The following is a 20,532-nucleotide window of genomic DNA, read 5'->3' as shown; positions in this document are numbered from 1 at the left end:
CTCATAGGCGCCATGCATCTGCTGAATGACATTAAGGTGGCAATGTTCAATGGCTGCCCTATCCCCTTGGATTGTGAGTGTGTCTCCCGGGGTAAGCACTTTCATGAGTAGCATGTGACCTGCAATGAAGCATTGTAGTCCCCAGATGATGTCGCAACCCAAAATGAGGTTATAGGACTAGGGGCAATCGACTATGAGGAAGTGTGTCATGATGGAAGTACGACAGGGATTGGTTCCCACTGAAGCTGTCAAGCGGTCTGAGCCTAAGGGTTGTACGATCTCTCTCGAGAAGCTGACAAGGGATCATGGTTATTGTAAAACTTTGCCCGGTCGCACCGGAGTCCTCTGTAGCAATCTGCAAACATTACACTGACTGCAGCTCTTATGTCCACAAGGGGCATTCCACTTCAAAGCACTGACATAATTGACACCTAGTTTCTTCAAAGTTAATCTTAGCTCTCTTTCTTTATTTGATTGATAATCATAAAAAGGAAAGATACAAAAAGGGACCCTTTTACAAAAGGGAAGATACGATAAGTTGCCATCACAATGAGCCCTTCATAATCAATGTCCAAGTGGATCACTACAGGTGCCATGACACTTGGTCCCATGCTGATGGGGTAGTGGTGATGCCTCTCTGTATTTCATGGATTTCCAAAGGGTCCGTGCATTGCCTTTTTGCAGAAGGTTGACGAGGGGGAAGTCACAGGGCTCCTCTATGCAGAGTGAGGATATGGCCATGAACTTCAATGGCGTTAGCTCCTGTCGCTGGTGTACAATACTGATGGAGCTGCCCGTTCTGGATTAAGTGTTCTATAGCATTTGCGGAGGCCGTGGCACATCTCAGTGGTGTGACCATTGTCATCATGATAAACACAATACTTGTTCCCTGTTGCCCGACTGGGCTTTTTTGGGTACTTGCTTTTAGGTGGCGGGGGAATGAGGTCTTTGTGCTTAGCCCAAATGTCTGCGTATGTAGTGGTCAGGGTAGTGTGGACCTCATAACGGGGTGGCGAGGAGGAGCGACGCTGCTGCTGTTGGGGGCTCTGCTCCCGGGACTGTTAAGGATGGTCACGCCCCCGCTGTCCGCTATAGCGGCGGTCTAAACTATGTCCCTGGTTATTGTCCCGAGAGCTACCGTGTTGTTTGCCCTTGTCGTGCCCTCTCTCGTAATGCTCATACTTCTGCTGAGGTTGTTGCTTTAGGGGTGGGGCTGGGAGTGCTAATGTGGTAATGAGATTGGAATGTCCAAATGTGGCAAACTCGGCACGTGCCCATCGGACAACAAGGTCCATTAAGGCATCATATGACCTGGGAGGGTTTCGGTTTATCTCCATCAAGAAGTTGTCAGGGAGCAAAGCTTGGCGAAAAGCTTGTTCAGCAACTCGGGGCTCCAAGTTGTGACAGCGTGCCGTGGCTAATTGCCACCAAGACAATAACTCATGGAGTCCTTCACCTTCTTTTTGGCTTGATGTGAAATAAGGCATCCACACTTCGGTAAATGCTGGCATGGAGTATGAAACGGTTAAGGAAGCGTTCCGAGAGCTGATCAAAATTATCAATGGTGTTGGGTGGTAGGTTAAGGAACCAGCTGAGTGCTTCGTTTGAGAGGGTTTCTTGAAAGGCATGACAAGCCATGGCATCCGTATACTGAGTGGAGCTACACAACGAGAGAAATGTTTCGAGGTTAAGGTGAGAGTCCCTAATGCCTTTATACTTGTCCACTTTAAAGGGTTTGGCCTCAGGTGGTCTCTTTTCCATTTGCACCCGTGGCGTGAAGGGACTTGGGCGATGTCCATACCTCGAGAATAGAGGTCGCTGGCTCCCGTGACTCTCAACGCCTTCAATTCGTGTGGCCAACTGAGTGACAGAATTGCTGAGCTGGAGAAAAAGTCGGGTTTGCATGTCGAGAGGTGGGTTCGCAGTATTAGTGCAAGTAGAGGTGGAATTGGGAATGGGTGGATCAGATGGATCAGGCTGGTTTATCAGGGGAATGGGTTCATTCATAACCGTGGATGGTTGGGGGGCTGGGAGTGGAAAGGATGGGTGGGTGAGTGGATGAGTGACATAAATAATTTGGTTGGGGCCTCCCGGGATCATGGAACTATTATGTCCTTGGTTAGGAAAAAGAGATGTCAGGATGGGATCCGGGGTGCTAGTGACTCTTGCCGCTCGTTCCAAGGTGTCATTGTAGACATTACGATGGTCCAGCGTGCCTCGCAGTAAGAATTGTTCTTTTTTTAGCTCTGCGATACGTACTCGATACGCTTCGGCCTCCGCTTTATCCTTAGCTGCTTGCACTCGGAACAAATGGAAGTTTTTTTTTCAAAATTTCAAGGGCTGTGCGGTGGTTAATGGGGGCCGCGGTTGCGGTAGCTTGGTTAAGGGATGTGTCTCCAGATTGGAATAGTACTTTTTTTATCTGAGTCCCGGGTTCATTTGGGTCATCCACAATTTCCATCATCTTTCCAAGTTAAATGGGAGTTCCACAAAAGGGCCCCTCCTTCTAGCGCCAATTGTTTCTACCTCTTCCCAGGATCTCGAGACGGGAGGTCGAATCCTTAGCTCTGGTTCCTATAGCTGCACAAGTAACAACGCGTCAGGAGTCGGGACTAGGGTGGCCCAGTCTTCGACTCTCCGATGTTCAAGTCAGCGTTTGGTTGCTACTTGTATAGTACGAGAGTATGGGAGGAATAGTGAACTTACCTCTTTTGGGAATTCGTGCCTGTTTTATAGGCTAGTACCGGGGGTTTTGTCATTAGTTTCCGATATGAGACTGTTTTCATGGTGCTGCTTAGTCTCCCCCCTTTCGGGGGAGTTTAGCGGTTGCAAAGTGGGTCTGGCATGCACATTGTTGTTACGCCTCCATTCTTTGGGTGTCCATAGAGGTCTTGTTGGTGGTGTCTTGGCCGGAATGATCTCCGACAACATTCTCAGCATGGCCGAGTGTTTTGGCTATGTATTAACAGTGGATAACAATGATAGAGGACCCGGTTCTTCTCGCCAATCGTAATTGGCAGTTGAAGATAAAGTGAAAGATTTAACATTGAATGACGAGGCAATAAGAAAATGTGCTAAATTGTAAATACCAAAGTACACCAATGAATAGAGAGCCTCATACTCATAAGTCTTCTCATCCTCTATTAGCGTTTTTTTTTAACCAACAGTTCATAACATGAAGTATGTTGTTATAAAAACCGGAAGAGAAGTCGTATATGTAATTAGCTTATAATTTTTTTCAACCAATTGTAAGCCTATTATTTTTTTGTGTGGCTATAACGATTCTGTCAAAGGAGGGAGCAACTGTGAAGCTTTGTCAAACTGGAAGAGAAGCCGTAGATGTAATCCACAAACATCTTGTCAACCAAAGGAAGCATGAATATGATTTTGTACTAATGGACTAGCAGGTAATGAATTCAATAAAATGTTCAACCAGGATGTTGGTGAATTCTTGTTAACATATTCTTGTGTAACTTTGTTGTTGAAAGGAAAATGCAGATGGCTGAAATGGATGGATGTGAAGCAATAAGGCAGATAAGGGAAGTGGAGAAATCGTATAATCTTCGCATTTCGATCATTGCATTAACATGTCATACACCAGGCGAGGAAACAACAAGGATGTCAGATGCCACCATGGATGATAATCTGAGCAAACCCTTGCTAATGGATCGTCTACTTGAAACAATGGCTGTACTGGTATGAAATTAACTAGTAAAATTCATGACAGTCAGAGAAGAACAGAAAAGAAAAAACTCATGCAAATACGGTCGGAATTAACACGTTCATAACTACCACATGAAAAGACTAACTCATATGAATCTATCAGCTCATATGGAATCGTACGTTTTTTCAGATATGTATCTATATACAATGGTCTCTACAATACAAAGTAGAGTCGTTCTGCCAAAACAAAGAAACTGAAAATTAAAGCTCATTTGCTTGAGGCTGTTGCTCCTTCATTGTATTTCCTTATTATGAACTCCTTCACTCTAGACACAGTAGAATCTCTCACTCCTGCTGCTGGAGGGGAAGGCGCTGTCGCTGAAGAGAAACCTCGTGTATGTCGAGCTGCTACTTCTTGTTTTGATGAGCCTATTAGTTTATACAAAATGAAGTCTAGTCAAGCAACAAGTTCAAGTAGGTTTTGTTGGAAAAATGGTGTTATTCCCATTTTTCACCATTTTATTTAATCAATTTAAATTGGAGAATTTAAATGAATTATAGGGTGAATAAGAAATAGTCACCCAAAGATGGCTACTTGAAACGTTTTGGACTTTTCACTTGTGCCTAACCTTTAGAATTCTAGAATTTGTTACAACCACATAACCCTTTGAATTTTGTAACAACAAGTTCAATGATGGTTGAATTTTGTAACTAAAGAATGTTAAAGATTGGCATGTTAAAAGTTGGAACATATCAAAGAATGTCAAGGCTTAGCATGTGAAAGGTTGTAACTCATGAATTTGGATTCATAACGTTCAAGTGGTGATCACATTCCTCCATGCATAAATAGGTGACACTTCTTTTGTTCTAAACACACATTCGAAACACAAACTCGATAGTCATCTCCTCCTCTCAAAGAGTCATCTTTTCTCTAGTTGTAGTTGTTCTGGTGATAGATAGAAGGTACTACAAGTTCGTTTGGTGTTCTTGGTAGCAGTGTAGCTCCAAAAGCACAAGCAGTCGTTGTATTTTGGGAGACAAGTGCCATCAAGCCTTTTGCACTGGTAGAGGAGGCATAATTTGTCTTAAGGAAAGTGTGTGAGACACACGACTCTACTTCAACACTTTCCTCTGATCCTACATCCGAGTTGATAGCATAAAACGATATTTGTGTTCTTCATTCTAAGTGTTCCAAAACACTCGATTTGCTTTCACAAATTCCACTTCTCCTTCAATGAAGAGTGGTAACTAAAGTTGTTCATAGTAATTGATTTTATGTTTATCATTTCATTATTTATAATTATTGTTTAATTATAAATTGGATTTATGTGAATATATATTTGCAATATCAAACCCCTATGTGTTACAGGTTTTAAACAAAAGTCTATGTTGTAACTTATTAGCAAATAGTTTGTTAACTGTACCATTAATCATTGTCCGTCACATTTTTGTATGGTGATAGGTGCATTTTATGCGACGTTCTTAATGTTTTCCGACCCTATTTAGCTATGTAATTCCTTTAACAATATTGATTTTAACCTAGTTTGTGTTTTTAGGTTGCAAATAAAGCCAATGAGCACAAAAGAAGCAAAAGAGGAGAAGTCTTGAAGGAAAAGGAATCCATATGGCACAAGGAAAGAAATCAGAAATCTGCCAGGAATTGTCAGTCAACTTCGACAGAGGATTGTGATCAGCTCACAGCGATCCAGGAGATGAACTTTATATCAACGGAAAGCTAGAAGAGTTTAGTTTCCAGAACTTTTTGCGGATCATCAATAGCTATTTTGGAGAAGAAGTTATGACTGTTTGAGTGACCGAAAGTCAGTCTGCCCGAATTTCTGATTTGGACCGAAAGTTTAATTTCAAGGCCCAGACCACATAGGCAAGCCCATGGACAAAAATTAGGGTTCTCTAACCCTAATAACAGCTGCTCCTATACATATAGGAGAAGGGGGAGACGCAAAAGATATCTCTTCTTGTGCATAGAATTCAGTCCTCTCTGTCGTAGCTCTGCCTCTCCAAGGATCTCTCCCAATTTAGAAAATCATCCTCCTTGCCATGCTCTAGGACTTCTCCAAAAGCATAGTGTTACTCTTCTTTGTGCCGAGACTATCCCTTGTTGTTCTTCAAGTGTCCTTGAGATCAAAAAGTGTAATCTATGGTTCAAACTCTTGTTTTTAGGTTTTATATTTGTTATTGTCGAATTTCCTTAGATGATTTTATGCATTGGAGTTGGATTTTTATTGAGATTTAGTTATTACATGAAATTTTCAGATTTATATGATTGAGTTATTCATGTGTTTATGATGTTTGTTTAACCTAGATCATGCCTACTATTGTGTTAGAAAGTCTATGATTCCGGTTTAATTCAATATGCTAATTCGGCCAAGTTAGCAAAGCCATAACTTATGCTAAGCCTCTTCCGATAAGTGTAGATTAACAAGTGGTAAAAATTGGGATTCATGTGATATGGGTTTCGATTAAGAACATAGACTGCATGTTAGGTTGTTAAGCCTCTTCTGATAAACAAATCTTATATGTTCGAGTTCATCTTTTATGCTTAATGATTCATGTAGTGTGTTGTATAGATGCGCTTTGTATTAACATGATGCATTGCATGAAATATTCTATGTGTTAGGACTTTTCCAGTGTAGGAGACTTGAGAAGATTATATGGGATGCATGACCTCTTTCGGCTTGTCTTTCGAATTCGTTTCTTGCATATAGTTGGAATGATTCTATGTTTTGGAAATCGAAACATTGTGATAACTTGATTATGCAGTTTGAAAGGCTGTTTTCTATGTGAAAGAAGATGATCGCTTGTATATATTATATTAGTTTAGGCTTATTTATCTTGCATTTTAGGTTAGAAATTATCTCTCAATCTCCCCCCATTTAATTGTAAATGTATTTGATTGTATATTTGTAAATAATACTTGTGTTTATTAGTTTTACTAACGCTTGTTTTGCAAGGTACCCTCAATTCCTAGCCCAATACGATACCCTACTTACTCAATGCTGCTAACGATAAGGGTTTATTTGATGCAGGTTTTGCCTTAACCATATGGATAATAGTAATGTTCCAAGAAATTAAAATCTATGTGTCTTGAAGACATTCTGAATGATGATATTAAAAATAATCCATACGATGATATTAATCTCCTATTTGAGAACCATATATAGTGGTGATACTGGTGGCGGTAATTGTTTTGGATGGTGATTGATCTTCTAGTTGATGATGATAATGATTTCGAAGCATGAAGTAGATTTCAACTATTGTTCTTTTCTTTTTGGCTTTTTAACTTTTTAACTTTAGAACTTTTATTTCATTTCATGTTAGCTAACTTTTTTTTTTTTTGGTTACTAAAAAAATTTAGGTGAGAGCTTGGTTACGCTACACCACCATCGTCAGGACAAACCTGCAACCTCAACCCTGAAGGACTGACAGTGGACACGTACCTGTCACACCAGCCTCCAAGTATGGATTTCCACAGGAGAATTTACAGATCACGAATGTTAGTGACTTTGTTAAATGATATGGCTATAAACTTCTAGTACTTTTATGATTTTTTTTAGTTATTCTTATTGTAGACTTAGAAAAGGGAAAAAAAAATGCCCATTAACCCTAAATTTGAAGATTTTTTTTCCCACAAATAAAAACTAATTCTGAAATTCCCATCAACCATGTACACTTTTTGACCTAAAAAAATGCCCATTAGGGCTAGTGGAGCTGGCATTGACCCGAAAAAAAATTGCAAATGTAAACTATATATCTATTAATTGTGATATTTTGGTAAATGCCTCTACTATTCTATTTCTTTGCTCTACTGAAAAGAAAAAAAGTGCTCTCTCTTGACAAAAACCCTAGAGGCCGCCGTGTCTGCACTAGTGCCTGGCAGGCTGCTCCTTAGTGCCGACGATTGCCTCTGGCTTAGCCGGTGCATGTTGGGTGAGACCAGTAGTTCTTTCTTGGGTTGTGGTTCAAGCTCGAAGATTTGGTTCCGACGTGTTGGGTTTTTAAAATTTGTTTTGTTTGTTATTATTGCTGATAATAATCCCTTATTAATACGTACGTGTAGTTAGTGTTTTACTAATTCTTGTAATCGTGTATCACGCGTAGTGAAAGCGTGGGCTGCAATTTCTTTTATGTTTGTTTTTGAAAGGCTATATATGCCTAAGTTTTTAAGATAACGAATATTTGAGGTATTCTCCCAAAACAGTGTTGTTTTCTTGAGTATTTGGGTTCAACACGACGATGATGGGTTTCATCTCTCTAGGTCGAAAGGAGGGGCTGAGTCGGAGATTTGTTATTTTTCTATTGACATTGAGGAATCCTTGCCGTGCTCTCCTTTCTAGTTGAGTTATAAAAAGGATGAATTGGTAATGATGACATACACACACTACCCTAGAGTTGTATGTTTCATTCCTTCAAGGTCCTTTAGGTTTTCCTTTTGTCTATCGTATATGTATCGAATATATAGCCAACTAAGCTAAGATTAAGAACATGCATGATTGAGATCATCGATGATGAACAGTATTCATGAACCTCAGGAGAAACGGCCGGGCTTTCCATGAAATATCCACCCTGAAAACTACGGAGCTTAATAAACCATGCATGTCATATGCATGTGGCATAGCAAGCGAAGCCTAAGCCTACACTTGGGGTTGGTCTCGATCATGACTTGACCTGATTGTTGATGACATTGTACGTAAGAGAAAATAATATATCACTTCATATACAACCTGATATAAATCCTTTAATACTAATCAGCCCTATAATTTTAATCGTATGCAGGGGTAGACCCGTATAGAAAGGATGATAAAAACCACAATAAAACAGAAAGGAAGAGTGCAATTCAATCAAATGACTCAAACTGATGAAGCCTTTCAATAAGTTGCGCGCTGCATATAAACATACATGTGCTATCGATCGAGAGCCCAAAGCTATGGCGACTGCGTCTCCAACTGTTTGATATTAAGAATTAAGATCGATCTACGTCTAAGACCAAACCCTAAATTATTAAAGCCCAGCTAAGCTAGCTAATATGAACAAAATTTCGGCCGTCCAATCAATTGTGAAAATCCCAAGAAGGTTTAGTAGCTGTTTTTCCAAGACTTGCTTTGGAAACAATCAAGTATCGCATGATTATATTGCTTCTTATTGTATCGGGATCGTTTATTGCTTAAACTACTTGTTTTCATAGTTTGGAAATGAAATAAGAAGAGGGAGCCAAAGTCACTATGGAGCGCGTGCAATTTCGATCAAAGATCATCAGCTAGCTAGGTCAAACTAAGATGCATGTTGATCATACATTCAGGTTGATAACTCTTAACCATCGATCCATATCGATCTCGTTCATGCTTCACTGATTCGGTTGCATTATAATCTTTAAATGGGTGGCAAAAGAAAGAGAATTTTTTAGGGTACCTATCTGTTTGTGATACCTATATTTATCGATATACAAGAAATTAATATATGCATATATGTATGATTAATATATGCAGATGAAACATTGATCAATATGCTGCTTGTTGATACTCTCTCTATATATAACCCTACTAATCATCCTATAAATTCTGATGCAAGATTATGCATACAACATATTTTGATAGCTTTAACCATCCCCGGCCGTCGCCCCCGTGGGCGTATAACATATTCACCGATCTATCATGTACTGAAGTCTCCAGGAATAGAGGAGCTAGCTAGCTCTCTACGGCGGTCGACTTATATTTTAATTGATTGATTGGAGAGTGTAGCCACGCTCTTGATAACCAGGTGAAGAAGATCCCAGAAAAGGTAAATTACAGTAGAAAATCCACGGATCACTGGGAGTCTTATTCCACATATATTAGACTTGCGTTTTACGATAGCTTTAACCATCCCCGTCGGCGTAGTCACCGGCCGTCAACTTTTTCACAAAAACCATTAAAGCATCGCATAGCCCCGTTGACAACCATCATAGTATTTAACCCCCATTACACCATTCCCACGTAAAACTTTGATTGCTCCTCAAAAAACAAAGGGCTCTACAAACTTTGAGGAGTGCTACAAACTGCAACGAGCAGCTAACTTGTGAGTTAACCGATCGATCTGCTTGGAGATATTTGAAAACTGCAATTGCCAGGTTACTGATGGCAACATCCAGTGGTGGTGTTCCCCCAGGGTTTCGATTCCACCCTACCGACGAAGAGCTGCTTCACTACTATTTGAAGAAGAAGGTGTCCTTTCAGAAGTTTGACATGGAGGTCATCAGAGAGGTCGACTTGAACAAGATGGAACCTTGGGAATTGCAAGGTACTTGCTACGTCCAATAACTAACTTCTTAATTCTTTTATGAAATAATATTAATGTTTGGTTTAATTATTTCTAGTATTCGTTGATCCGTTCTTATTTACTGGGATGATGCTTAGTAATTAGATTGATATTAAGAAGACTAATTTCTTACATACTATCAATTGGTTTTCGTTGGAATTAAGAAGACTATTAAAATCTTTCCTTAGTACAATCCTATGCATGTATAATTCTCGGTTAAATATATAGGGGTGTGTGCTTTCGTATCTGTAACTAGAAAGGATCGAGTCCATGCCAACTATGGTGACTGCGTTCATGGGTTAGTTTCTTGATTGCCTATAGAAGAAGAATGAAGCTTCGGGAAAGGAAAAACAAGATATGAAGAAGGAGCGGGTTAAAATGATGAAATGAAAGTTGCAGATATATATTACAACCACATGTTCCTCAAGATTTGTTTTGACCAGTGATCTCTATCTAGCTTATTAGCTGTTAACAAATTTTCTGGCAATTAGAATATTCAGATCGAGCTCTTTGGTATGCAATATGTCCATAAACAAACTCAGTAACTTGAGAATTAATGAATGGATAGTTAAAAAAATAAATAAAAGAATTTCTTGCACACGCGCACATTGGTGACATTAATTAACTTATAAATGAAAAAAGGAAAAATTAGCTAGTTGGTCTTCTTGGGGAATAAGTAAACCCGTGAGTGCATGAGTTTTCATCATATGGTTTTGATCAATTATTATGTTAATTTGTCAAGCTAATTAATTAAAAGAATTTTCTTATGGTGTTGCAGAAAGATGTAGAATTGGGTCGACTCCGCAAAATGAGTGGTACTTCTTTAGCCACAAAGACAGGAAGTATCCAACAGGGTCAAGGACGAATAGGGCAACAAACGCTGGGTTTTGGAAGGCAACAGGGAGAGACAAGTGCATCAGAAACACATACAAGAAGATCGGAATGAGGAAAACCCTGGTTTTCTATAGAGGACGAGCCCCTCATGGCCAAAAAACTGACTGGATTATGCACGAGTACCGCCTTGAAGATGGCGATGATCCTCAAGGAAATTTATCTAGTGTAAGTCTTTCTGATCATTTGTCTATGTTTATGCTGTTGTTCTCCTGATCTCTGAAACATACAACGTTAACTGTTCGTGATTAGATTGATTAAACATGTCACTTACATTTAGGGTTTTGTAGGTAATAAGTAGTCTAATTGTAGTTTGACATAGCATGCATAACTATGTTTCAGATGATTTCCCATCAGAACTATGTTTCAGATGATCATAGTATTTGTTGTTTTTACATGTGTAGGAAGATGGATGGGTGATATGTAGGGTGTTTAAGAAGAAGAATTTGTTCAAGGTAACTGGGAATAATGAAGGAGGAAGCTCAAGCATGAACTCATCAGACCATCATCATCATCAACAGCTGACTATGAACACCAATCAATTGCAAGCTCGCACCTTCATGCATGCACATAGCAGCAGGTCAGACAATCAGTACCTACTACGCCAACAAGCCTTTGAACTAAACAGACCTCATGATCACGATCAAGATCAGGATCAGTTGCCACCCTCCCTCCACTATGCCCACCTCAATTTGCAGCCTCCTCCTCAATACTCACTTTTCCACTCTCAGGCCCTTAACATACCAACAACTAACTCCCACAAAACCCTAGCTGCATATAATGACTATTCTGCCCTCCCTTCCGACTCGTCACCTGGCCATGGCATGGTTAAGCAGCTCATGACCAACCCCAGAGACTGCGAGAGCACTGGCAGCGAGAGCCTCCGGTACCAAGCGTGCGAACCGGGACTGGAAGTTAACGACAGCGCGTGCGAACCAAATCAGCAAACGATGGTTAATGCAGGAGGAAGATCATCAGATGATCAAGGCATGAGTGAATGGGCTATGCTGGACCGGCTTGTGACTTCTCATCTTGGAAATGAAGACTCGACGTCCAAAGGTGGAGCTTCTGCGAGGTATGATCAGGACGGGAATGGATCATCTACTGTCAACCAGATTAACCAGCAGCAACAGCAACAGCAGCTCTCTTTGCGTGGAGAGATGGATTTTTGGGGCTACGCAAAATAGTAGCTCGTGCATTTGCATACATGCATGTCGCTTTCTACCTAGCTAGCTACAAGAATTAAAAGAGAATCAAAATGGTTCTAACCATGCATATACAATATCAAGGGAAACAAAATTACATACCAAATCAATTTGATAGTAGTATTGGAAGGGAGTAACATATAACTGTTCCTTCGATCTGTGATAGACTATATTACTTGGACGTACATCTATTTGATATTAATTAATTGTGAATTTTTGAAATAATTATTCATTGCTAATATTGTCATCGTGTTCATCTCTGTGTCTCTTAATTATTGTCTCCCTCTCAAATAGTGAATGAATTGATTTGGGCGGAAACTCAATTGCTGGTTATAATGTTACATCATGCTTACGTTACGTTAAATGGTCAACCTCCCCACAATGATGAGATCAATATATGGTGTTGATGTTGGTGCTCGATACATTTATAATATGCTTTCGCCCCTGTTCAAAAAAAATGGAAGAAGAAAATGTTAGAGATATGAATCCCTCATCGGGATAATGAATCCTTGCATGTGAAAGGTTTGGGCACTCTCCATCCATTGTCAATTGGTTTTAGATGTGAATCTCATATTACTTCATTAATTATCATGATATCAAAAAAACTCAATAGAGGTTTGGGTATCTAGCCCGTCCTCACGGCGGCGGGTAGGGACTATGGTTTCGCTGGTGGAGACGGGGCTGCCTGTGCAAGCGTTGTTTTGGGCTGGGGTCAAAGGTCTGACCCGATGGGCCTTCTTCCAGTTATGGGTATCTTCTGGTCCAAGTGTGGAATGGGCTTGGGGCTCTACCTTGGGTCAATTCCATTTTACTATTCTGCAATTTTGTTTAGTTTTTTACTATAATTTAATTGTAGTTCTAAGCGGCTTTATGTCGCCAATAATATCCTATCACATTTTGATAGGGTGCGAAGGGCCTTGTGCCGGTCTATGCATCTTGTGTGTATCATCTGCTCTAGGCAGGCGACGAGTCGTTTATTTGGTCAAATTATCGCAACCTCCTAATGGTATGATGAAACTAAGTGTCATCGGGTTTATTCTCCGGCGGCAACATAGGGAAAGCTGTATTATTAGACACCAGGATATGTGATCGTGTCACATGTCAACTGATCTTTCCATTATACACCGCTGTGAGCCTGTGACAAAGCAAATAGAGTCGCCATTAGAGTAGTACTCTTTGCTAGTTGGTGCTTGTTAGAATACATGTACTTTGTAGAATTTCTCGATATTATTTCAGGACTTCTAGATGCTTATTGTAATCAGGGTTTAGGCTTCATGTCCCCCTTTTTATTCGACAGTTTTATTAATAGAGTTTTTAAGGGCAGCCGCACCAGCCGTACTTAAAAAAAAAAAAAAAAAAAAAAACTAAGCCCATCCTATGTTCATAAAAAAAACATCATGGTATCAAAGCCAGGTTACCCACGTCCACGTTTGAATGCGTGACGCCCACACGAACTCCACATCATCCATAAGTTGTCCACGTGTATGGTTTGAAAATTCGCCACACGTGCAGGGCAATAGCCACACGAACTCCACATCACCCAAATGTTGTCCACGTGTATGGCTTGAAAAATTGCCACATGTGCAAAAATGTGTTGAGATATGAATCCCACATCGGTAAAATGAAACATTGCATGTGGGTTTATAAGGGTTTGAGTCACTCAATCCATTGCGCTAATTGATTTTGAATGTGAACCCTAGACTACTTCATCAAAATTATATAACACCATAGCAATTTATAGACAAACTGTGATACATGAGTAAGCAACAACTAACTAATCTAGTAAGCAATTATAGCTTCCCGTTGATAATTAGGATGGCTCTCCTGCGCTAGGATTTTTCAATATATGGCTTCCCTTTGATTTTCTCACCTAAGCAATTTTAGCTGACCTTTGCCGGTAGTCTATAAAGGCAAAACAACTGTATCCATATTTGAGGAGGGGTATCAAACTGGTTTGGAGAAGTGCAGTACATCATATTGGAGAGTTTTCATTGTCTGGCCATACTGGTTTGTATTGGAAAACCTTATTCTCCCTCTGAATTGAATTGTAAATTAATTAGGATTGGTTTGGGGAGAGATTGGAGCGCCCTATAGGAAAAGGAAACTTATCTTTCCAATTTTTCGTCAGATGAAGCACGTTTGATGGTTTGGGAGAAGGGTGTGCTATTACTCTTCAACCTAACTTTAAAAGCATATCCAACAACATCTCTATAATTTATGTATTGTAAGGAAGCAAAAGTCAGATCTAAGTAATTTGTCTTCTACCATTCTAACAGATTCCTTATTTTAGAAATTTCATGAACATTTGTAAAATCATTCTCTAAAATTATAGAGTTCGTTGCAAATATAGAAGATACGGTTCTCTCTCTCTCTCTCTCNNCTCNNCGTTCTACTACCTTACCTACTACGTCTAACCTTACTAACTACTACTACTAACTACGTACTCGTACTAACTACTACTACTACTACTATACTCTATTACTACTACGTACTACTACGTACTACTTACGTCGTTACTCGTACTACTACTACGTCGTCGTCGTACGTACGTACTACGTACCTACGTACTACGGTACCGTACGTCGTACCGTCGTACGTACCTTAACCGTACCGTTACGTACTAACTACTAACGTACTACGTACTACTACGTACTACGTACTACTACTACGTACTACGTACCGTACGTACGTACGTACGTACGTACGTACGTACTACTACTACTACTACTACTACTACTACTACTACTACTACTACTACTACTAACTAACGTAACTAACGTAACGTAACGTAACGTAACGTAACGTAACGTAACGTAACGTAACGTAAACGTAAACGTAAACGTAAACGTTAAACGTTAACGTTAACGTTAACGTTAACGTTAACGTTTAACGTTTAACGTTAACGTTAACGTTAACGTTAACGTTAACGTTAACGTTAACGTTAACGTTAACGTTACGTTACGTTACGTTACGTTACGTACGTACGTAGTACGTACGTAGTAGTAGTAGTAGTACGTAGTACGTACGTACTACTACTACTAACTACTAACTAACTACTACTACTACTACTATATATATATATATATAGTAGTATATATATACTATATATATATATACTACTACTACTACTATATATATATATATATATATATATATATATATATACTATATAGTATCGTATACTACTACGTACGTACGTACTACTACTCTCTCTCTCTCTCTCTCTCTCTCTCTCTCTCTCTCTCTCTCTCTCTCTCTCTCTCTCTCTTTTTTCAAGGATTTTAGAGAAAATAATAGGGGAAAATTCTCATCCACCCTAAATTAAAGGATTTATTTTCCCATTAACAAAAAGAGAATCTAAAATTCCTACTAATTAACCCTAAAGACTCTTAGCAAGTTCTTCCCATCAGCCAAATATTCACCTTTGAGAAATTTTATTAACACATCCCTATATGTTAGATACACATTACTTTTTATACAAATTAGATAAGACATTGTATGTACATAAAATTACCAAAATAGACATTTATATCAAAAGTAAAGAAACCTAGTTGAAAAAAAATATATATATCCTGCTTAAGACTATTATTCTCCTCTACGAGAACAATATATGTGAAGATACCAAGCCCTAATCAGAAATAGCTAGCGACAATCATAGTTTCAAGAAAAAACTAAAGACAACGTAATTGATTCTAATGGTATTTCTCAACCCCTAAGCGGGGTATGACTTCTCTATCTTTGATTAAAATTGATCTACTACAAAATTTAGATTTTAGTGTTTGTTGTTTGATTAGATAGTATAAATTGAAGTTGAAAATTTTATTTTTTACTGTTCACACATGCTAGGTCGTTCAAAAGCATTTACGTTTGAACACCAAACTAGAACTTGGGATGGTGCTATATATAATTATATATATACTCTTCTAGTTTGCTTGCCATTGATCTACCTCAATGAGAGAGATCTCAAGCAAAATCGTGCCCTCGTGACGCAAGAGATATCACTAATATCACTAATGTGAATTTTCTTTTAGATCTAGAAAATATGTGTATTTAGTGAATGAGTTGTGTATTTTAAATGAGGGTATTGTAGGAAATTTGGGTATGTGTATCTAGTAAAATATTAAAACAATAAAGTTAATAGGTGGTGTATTAAGTATGGTATGTGTATCTAGTTGTTGATACCCGAAAAATCATGCATTTTGCCACCCGACAATTGTTATGCAATTCATGCAAAATTCTATAATCTTAGTGTCAAGACCCACCCCGAATTTCACCTTGAAACCCGAAGTAAATCCTGCGGAGACCACCTCCAAGGAAAATTACCGAAAATTTGGCATAACCTCCCTTGAAAATGGACAACCCTTCCTAGAAATACATGCATACACTTCAAAAGAATCCATCTATAACCCTCTACTCCTGGAGCCTTCGTGCTCTCCAAATCACAACATCTCCCAATTTATTTACTAACTTTAGTAAGAAAAACTTACAACCAACAATCACATGTTCAGAGCAACTCTATTAGAGAAGAAAATGACTAGAATTATAAATATGAGCGGAAGTTATACTATTGACTATGCATCATCTCCATGTACGCCCGACCTCAACTATGCAATCCTGCAAACTGGGCATTTTAAAACGAAGGGCCCAGGGGAAAACATTTGAAACACGTTAGAGTGAGTGGACAAAAATAAATTAATAAATAAAATATTTATGTTTCCCCAAATCAATTTCCAAGGAAAAATCGAATGCATGCTGCAAACGATAAAACTTTCATCACATAAATATCAAGCCTCTCAGGCTCTAAAATATATGTATGTATTTACACACGTCCATACTCCTTATATAAATTCATGGGTCTATATAGGGCTACTACGCTCGCGTTCAACGCTCACGTTACGCCTTAATGCGGTGATACACTACGCCATTAAGGTGGACAGACGGGTGTATAAATATGTGCCCATACCCCGTATATGAATTAAACACTCATATAGGGCTACTACGCTCGCGTCCAACGCTCACGTCACACCATAATGCGGCTAAATGCTACGCCACTAAGGTGGACAGACACAAATGGTTAGCTAGCATTTTTATACATACTCTCCTCATAAATACATATTTATATTCATCGAGAGAAATAAGATCGTCAAAATTAAAATGACATCAAAGCCCTAACAAACTTAATTGTTCAACCATGAACCATAGCATGCATAATATTTAAAACAAAAGTCCACTCACAACTTTAGGCCTAAGCCTGACGTCAATCTGAGGTCTCTTCTGCTTGAGCCTCCTCATGTCCTGTTCCAAATATAATAATTAAAATTACCAACCAAAAAATCCGTTACTTACTCAAAAATAGGCAAATTAAACATGAGCCGTAACCACGCTGATTCTCGCCTTACTTCGATATTCCTAAATCGAAACGATATCATCCAAACTTTATACAACCTCCCCAGAACAACGATTTAAATCCTACGGCCGGATTCTACATTGATTAACCGCCAAAAATACCAAACTTCGGAAAATCACAAACCCGTCCAAAAATCCTCCAAAAATTCCATAATTCACATAATAAACTCCCCTTAATATTCCACATTTAAAACCATAATAATCTCCCAAACAGCGGCGGCCGGAGACCGACTTCGGCGACCTCCAATGCCTATGAAATTTTGACAGCATCTTCCTCTCAACCCCCTCTACAACTTTTCTAACTAGCACAAACATCAATTCCAAGCCTAACTAGGGTAATCGACTAAAAACAACAAAAGAGCCCTAGAAATTTCAACTTCACATTTCTCCTCACCTGAAGCAAACCGGAGTGAGTCCTTTTAGGGCAAGACAACTGGGTTGAAGACCTTCAAAACCATATAAGGCTTGCTCGGATTGATGGCCGAAGGAGGAAGTTCCGGCGACAGAGAGCTTTGGGCAGTCGGGACTTTCGGGCGGCAACTCTCCCTCACGGTGGCGCTAGGGGAGCTCTCACCGGTCTAGGATGGGAGCTGGGTCTGAGGCCGACCGATTGGGACAGGAGCGGCGGCATATGGTGGCTGGACGGCAGCGGACGGACGGTTGGAAGTCCGGCAGCGGGAGAGAGCTCGGGGAGCGAAAGAGAAGAGAGAGAGAGAAGAAAAAAAAGAGTGGGCTTTTGACTCCACTAACCCGGTCCACCCTAAGGAACCTTAAAACCCACACCAACAAATAAAACCCCAAAAATAATACTGTCAAGACCCACCCCGAATTTCACCCTGAAACCCGAAGTAAATCCTACGGGGATCATCTCTAAGGAAAATTCACCGAAAATTCGGCAAAACTTCCCTTGAAAATGGACAACCCTTCCTAAATAAAACACCTGCAAGTACTTCTAAAAGTTCCAACTCCAACCTTATAAACTCCTAGAGCCTTCGTGCTCCCCACAATCACAACATCTCCCAATATAGATTCACTCTAACAAAGATCCTAAACCAACAACCACATATTCAGAGCAACTTTACTTGAGAGGAGAGGAACTAGAAATAAATAGAAATGAGCGGAAACTATACTATTGACTATGCTTCTTCTCCATGTACGCTCGGCCTCAACTATGCTAACCTGCAACTGGGTATTTTAAAACGAAGAGCCCAGGGGAAAACATTTGAAAACGTTAGAGTGAGTGGACACAAATGAATTTATTAAAAATATTTATGCATTCCCATTTTTAATTTCCATAGAAATTATGCTGCACGCAACAAGCTCAAAAGCTCTCATCTCATAAACTGACAATAACACGACTAGCTCCGGCTAGTCTCCAAAGCTTTATAAAATAGAGCCTCTCAGGCTAAAATATATGTATGTATTTACACACGTCCATACTCCCTATATAAATTCATGGGTCTATATAGGGCTACTACGCTCGCGTCCAACGCTCACGTCATGCCTTAATGCGGTGCTACACTACGTCATTAAGGTGGACAGACGGGTGTATAAATATGTATTCATACCCCCTATATGAATTAGGCACTCATATAGGGCTACTACGCTCACGTCCAACGCTCACGTCACACCATAATGCGGCTATATGCTACGCCATTAAGGTGGACAGACACATATGGCTAGCTACCATTTATATACATACTCTCCTCATCAATATATAATTATATTCACCGAAAATCCCATTTTCGGTAACTCTTCAAAAGAAATAAAATCGTCAAAATAAAATGACGTCAAATGCTCCAACACAATAAATTGCTCAAAAATCAATCATTGCATGCATATTATTTAAAACAAAAGTCCACTCACAACTTTAGGCATAAGCCCGACGAAATCCAAATCTAGTGAGGTTTCCTCGAACCCTGGCACAAATATATAATTAATTTCCCAACTAAAAATCAAATATTTAAACAAAATAGGCAAAATTAACCGAGAGCCATACTCACGCTCATCATTGCCTAACTTCGATACAGTCCACACCTCAACACTAAAACCAGCAGCCTTAACTACACTCTTCCACAGATAATACGCCTTTAATCCAACGGCCGGATTCTACCTTATTAATCCGCCAAAAGTACCAAACTTCGGAAATTCACAAACCTATCCAAAAATCATCCAAAAATTCCATAATTCATATCAATAAACTCCCCTAAATATTCCACATTTAAAACTATACAAAACTCCCAAACAGCGGCGGCGCCGGCGGCCGGAGGCTGATTCTGGCGACCTCCAATGCCTATGAAATTTTGACAGAATAATCCTCTCATCATGCTCTACAACTTTCCTAACTAGCACAACACCCAATTCCAAGCCTAACTAGGCCAATCGAACGAAAACATCATAAAAACCTTAGAATTTCCACCTCAAATTTCTCCTTACCTAGCTCAAGAGGGAGTGAGACCTTTGGAGGGGTTGCTACACGGGAGGAGGACTTCACAATGAGCCAAGGATCGATAGCTATGGCGGCCGGACGAGGGAGTTCCGGCGAAGGAACCACCACGACAGTCGCCGCTTTCGGGGGGAAGAACTCCTTCACGGCGGAGCTAGGGCGGCTGTCACCGGTCCAGGGAGGTAGCTGGGTCGGAGACCGACAGTTTGGGACCGGAGCGGTGGCGAACGGTGGCCGGACGGCGGCGGGCGGACGGCAGGAAAATCGGGCAGCGGGAGAGGGAGAGAGATCGAGAGGAAGAGAAGAAGAAGAGAGAGAAAAGTGGTGTTTAGGCCTCACACCACCCGGTCCAACACTCTTAAACCAACCCAACTCCAAAATAAAACACCCCGAAAAAATAATACCTTAATAAAAATTACCTTTTACTAGCTAAAATTTACCATTATTACCGTCGTCAAATTTTTCTTCTACAAATAATTCTCCGAAAATAAACGTCCCTCAAAACACCTCTATGGCCAATTAAAACTATTACCTCAATGACGGAGACGGTAAAATTCTTATTATAATCAAGCTAGTAAATAAGGTAAAAATTTAAGGGTCGGGATGTGA

General features: G+C 39.8%; 1 protein-coding gene across 1 annotated transcript; it reads left to right on the top strand.

Moving 5' to 3' along the window:
• Positions 1-9,794: 9,794 nt before the first annotated feature.
• On the top strand, positions 9,795-12,053 carry LOC101296836 (protein BEARSKIN1-like). The gene is made up of 3 exons (XM_004292361.1): positions 9,795-9,957; positions 10,754-11,034; positions 11,271-12,053. The coding sequence occupies exons 1-3, from the start codon at positions 9,795-9,797 to the stop codon at positions 12,051-12,053; spliced, it is 1,227 nt and encodes a 408-aa protein (XP_004292409.1).
• The last annotated feature ends 8,479 nt before the right edge of the window (positions 12,054-20,532 follow it).

This window comes from Fragaria vesca, linkage group LG2 (genome assembly GCF_000184155.1).
Source record: "Fragaria vesca subsp. vesca linkage group LG2, FraVesHawaii_1.0, whole genome shotgun sequence".
Classification (NCBI taxonomy): domain Eukaryota; kingdom Viridiplantae; phylum Streptophyta; class Magnoliopsida; order Rosales; family Rosaceae; genus Fragaria; species Fragaria vesca.
Note: the sequence above shows the minus strand (reverse complement) of the source record. Positions and strands in the feature narration are given on the sequence as shown.

Bases quoted from the DNA above. Each gene is read 5' to 3' on its own strand.
- LOC101296836 (XM_004292361.1), top strand. From the start codon at position 9,795: ATGGCAACATCCAGTGGTGGTGTTCCCCCAGGGTTTCGATTCCACCCT. The intron at 9,958-10,753 runs GTACTTGCTACG...ATGGTGTTGCAG, and splicing joins GGAACCTTGGGAATTGCAAG to AAAGATGTAGAATTGGGTCG. The intron at 11,035-11,270 runs GTAAGTCTTTCT...TTACATGTGTAG, and splicing joins CTCAAGGAAATTTATCTAGT to GAAGATGGATGGGTGATATG.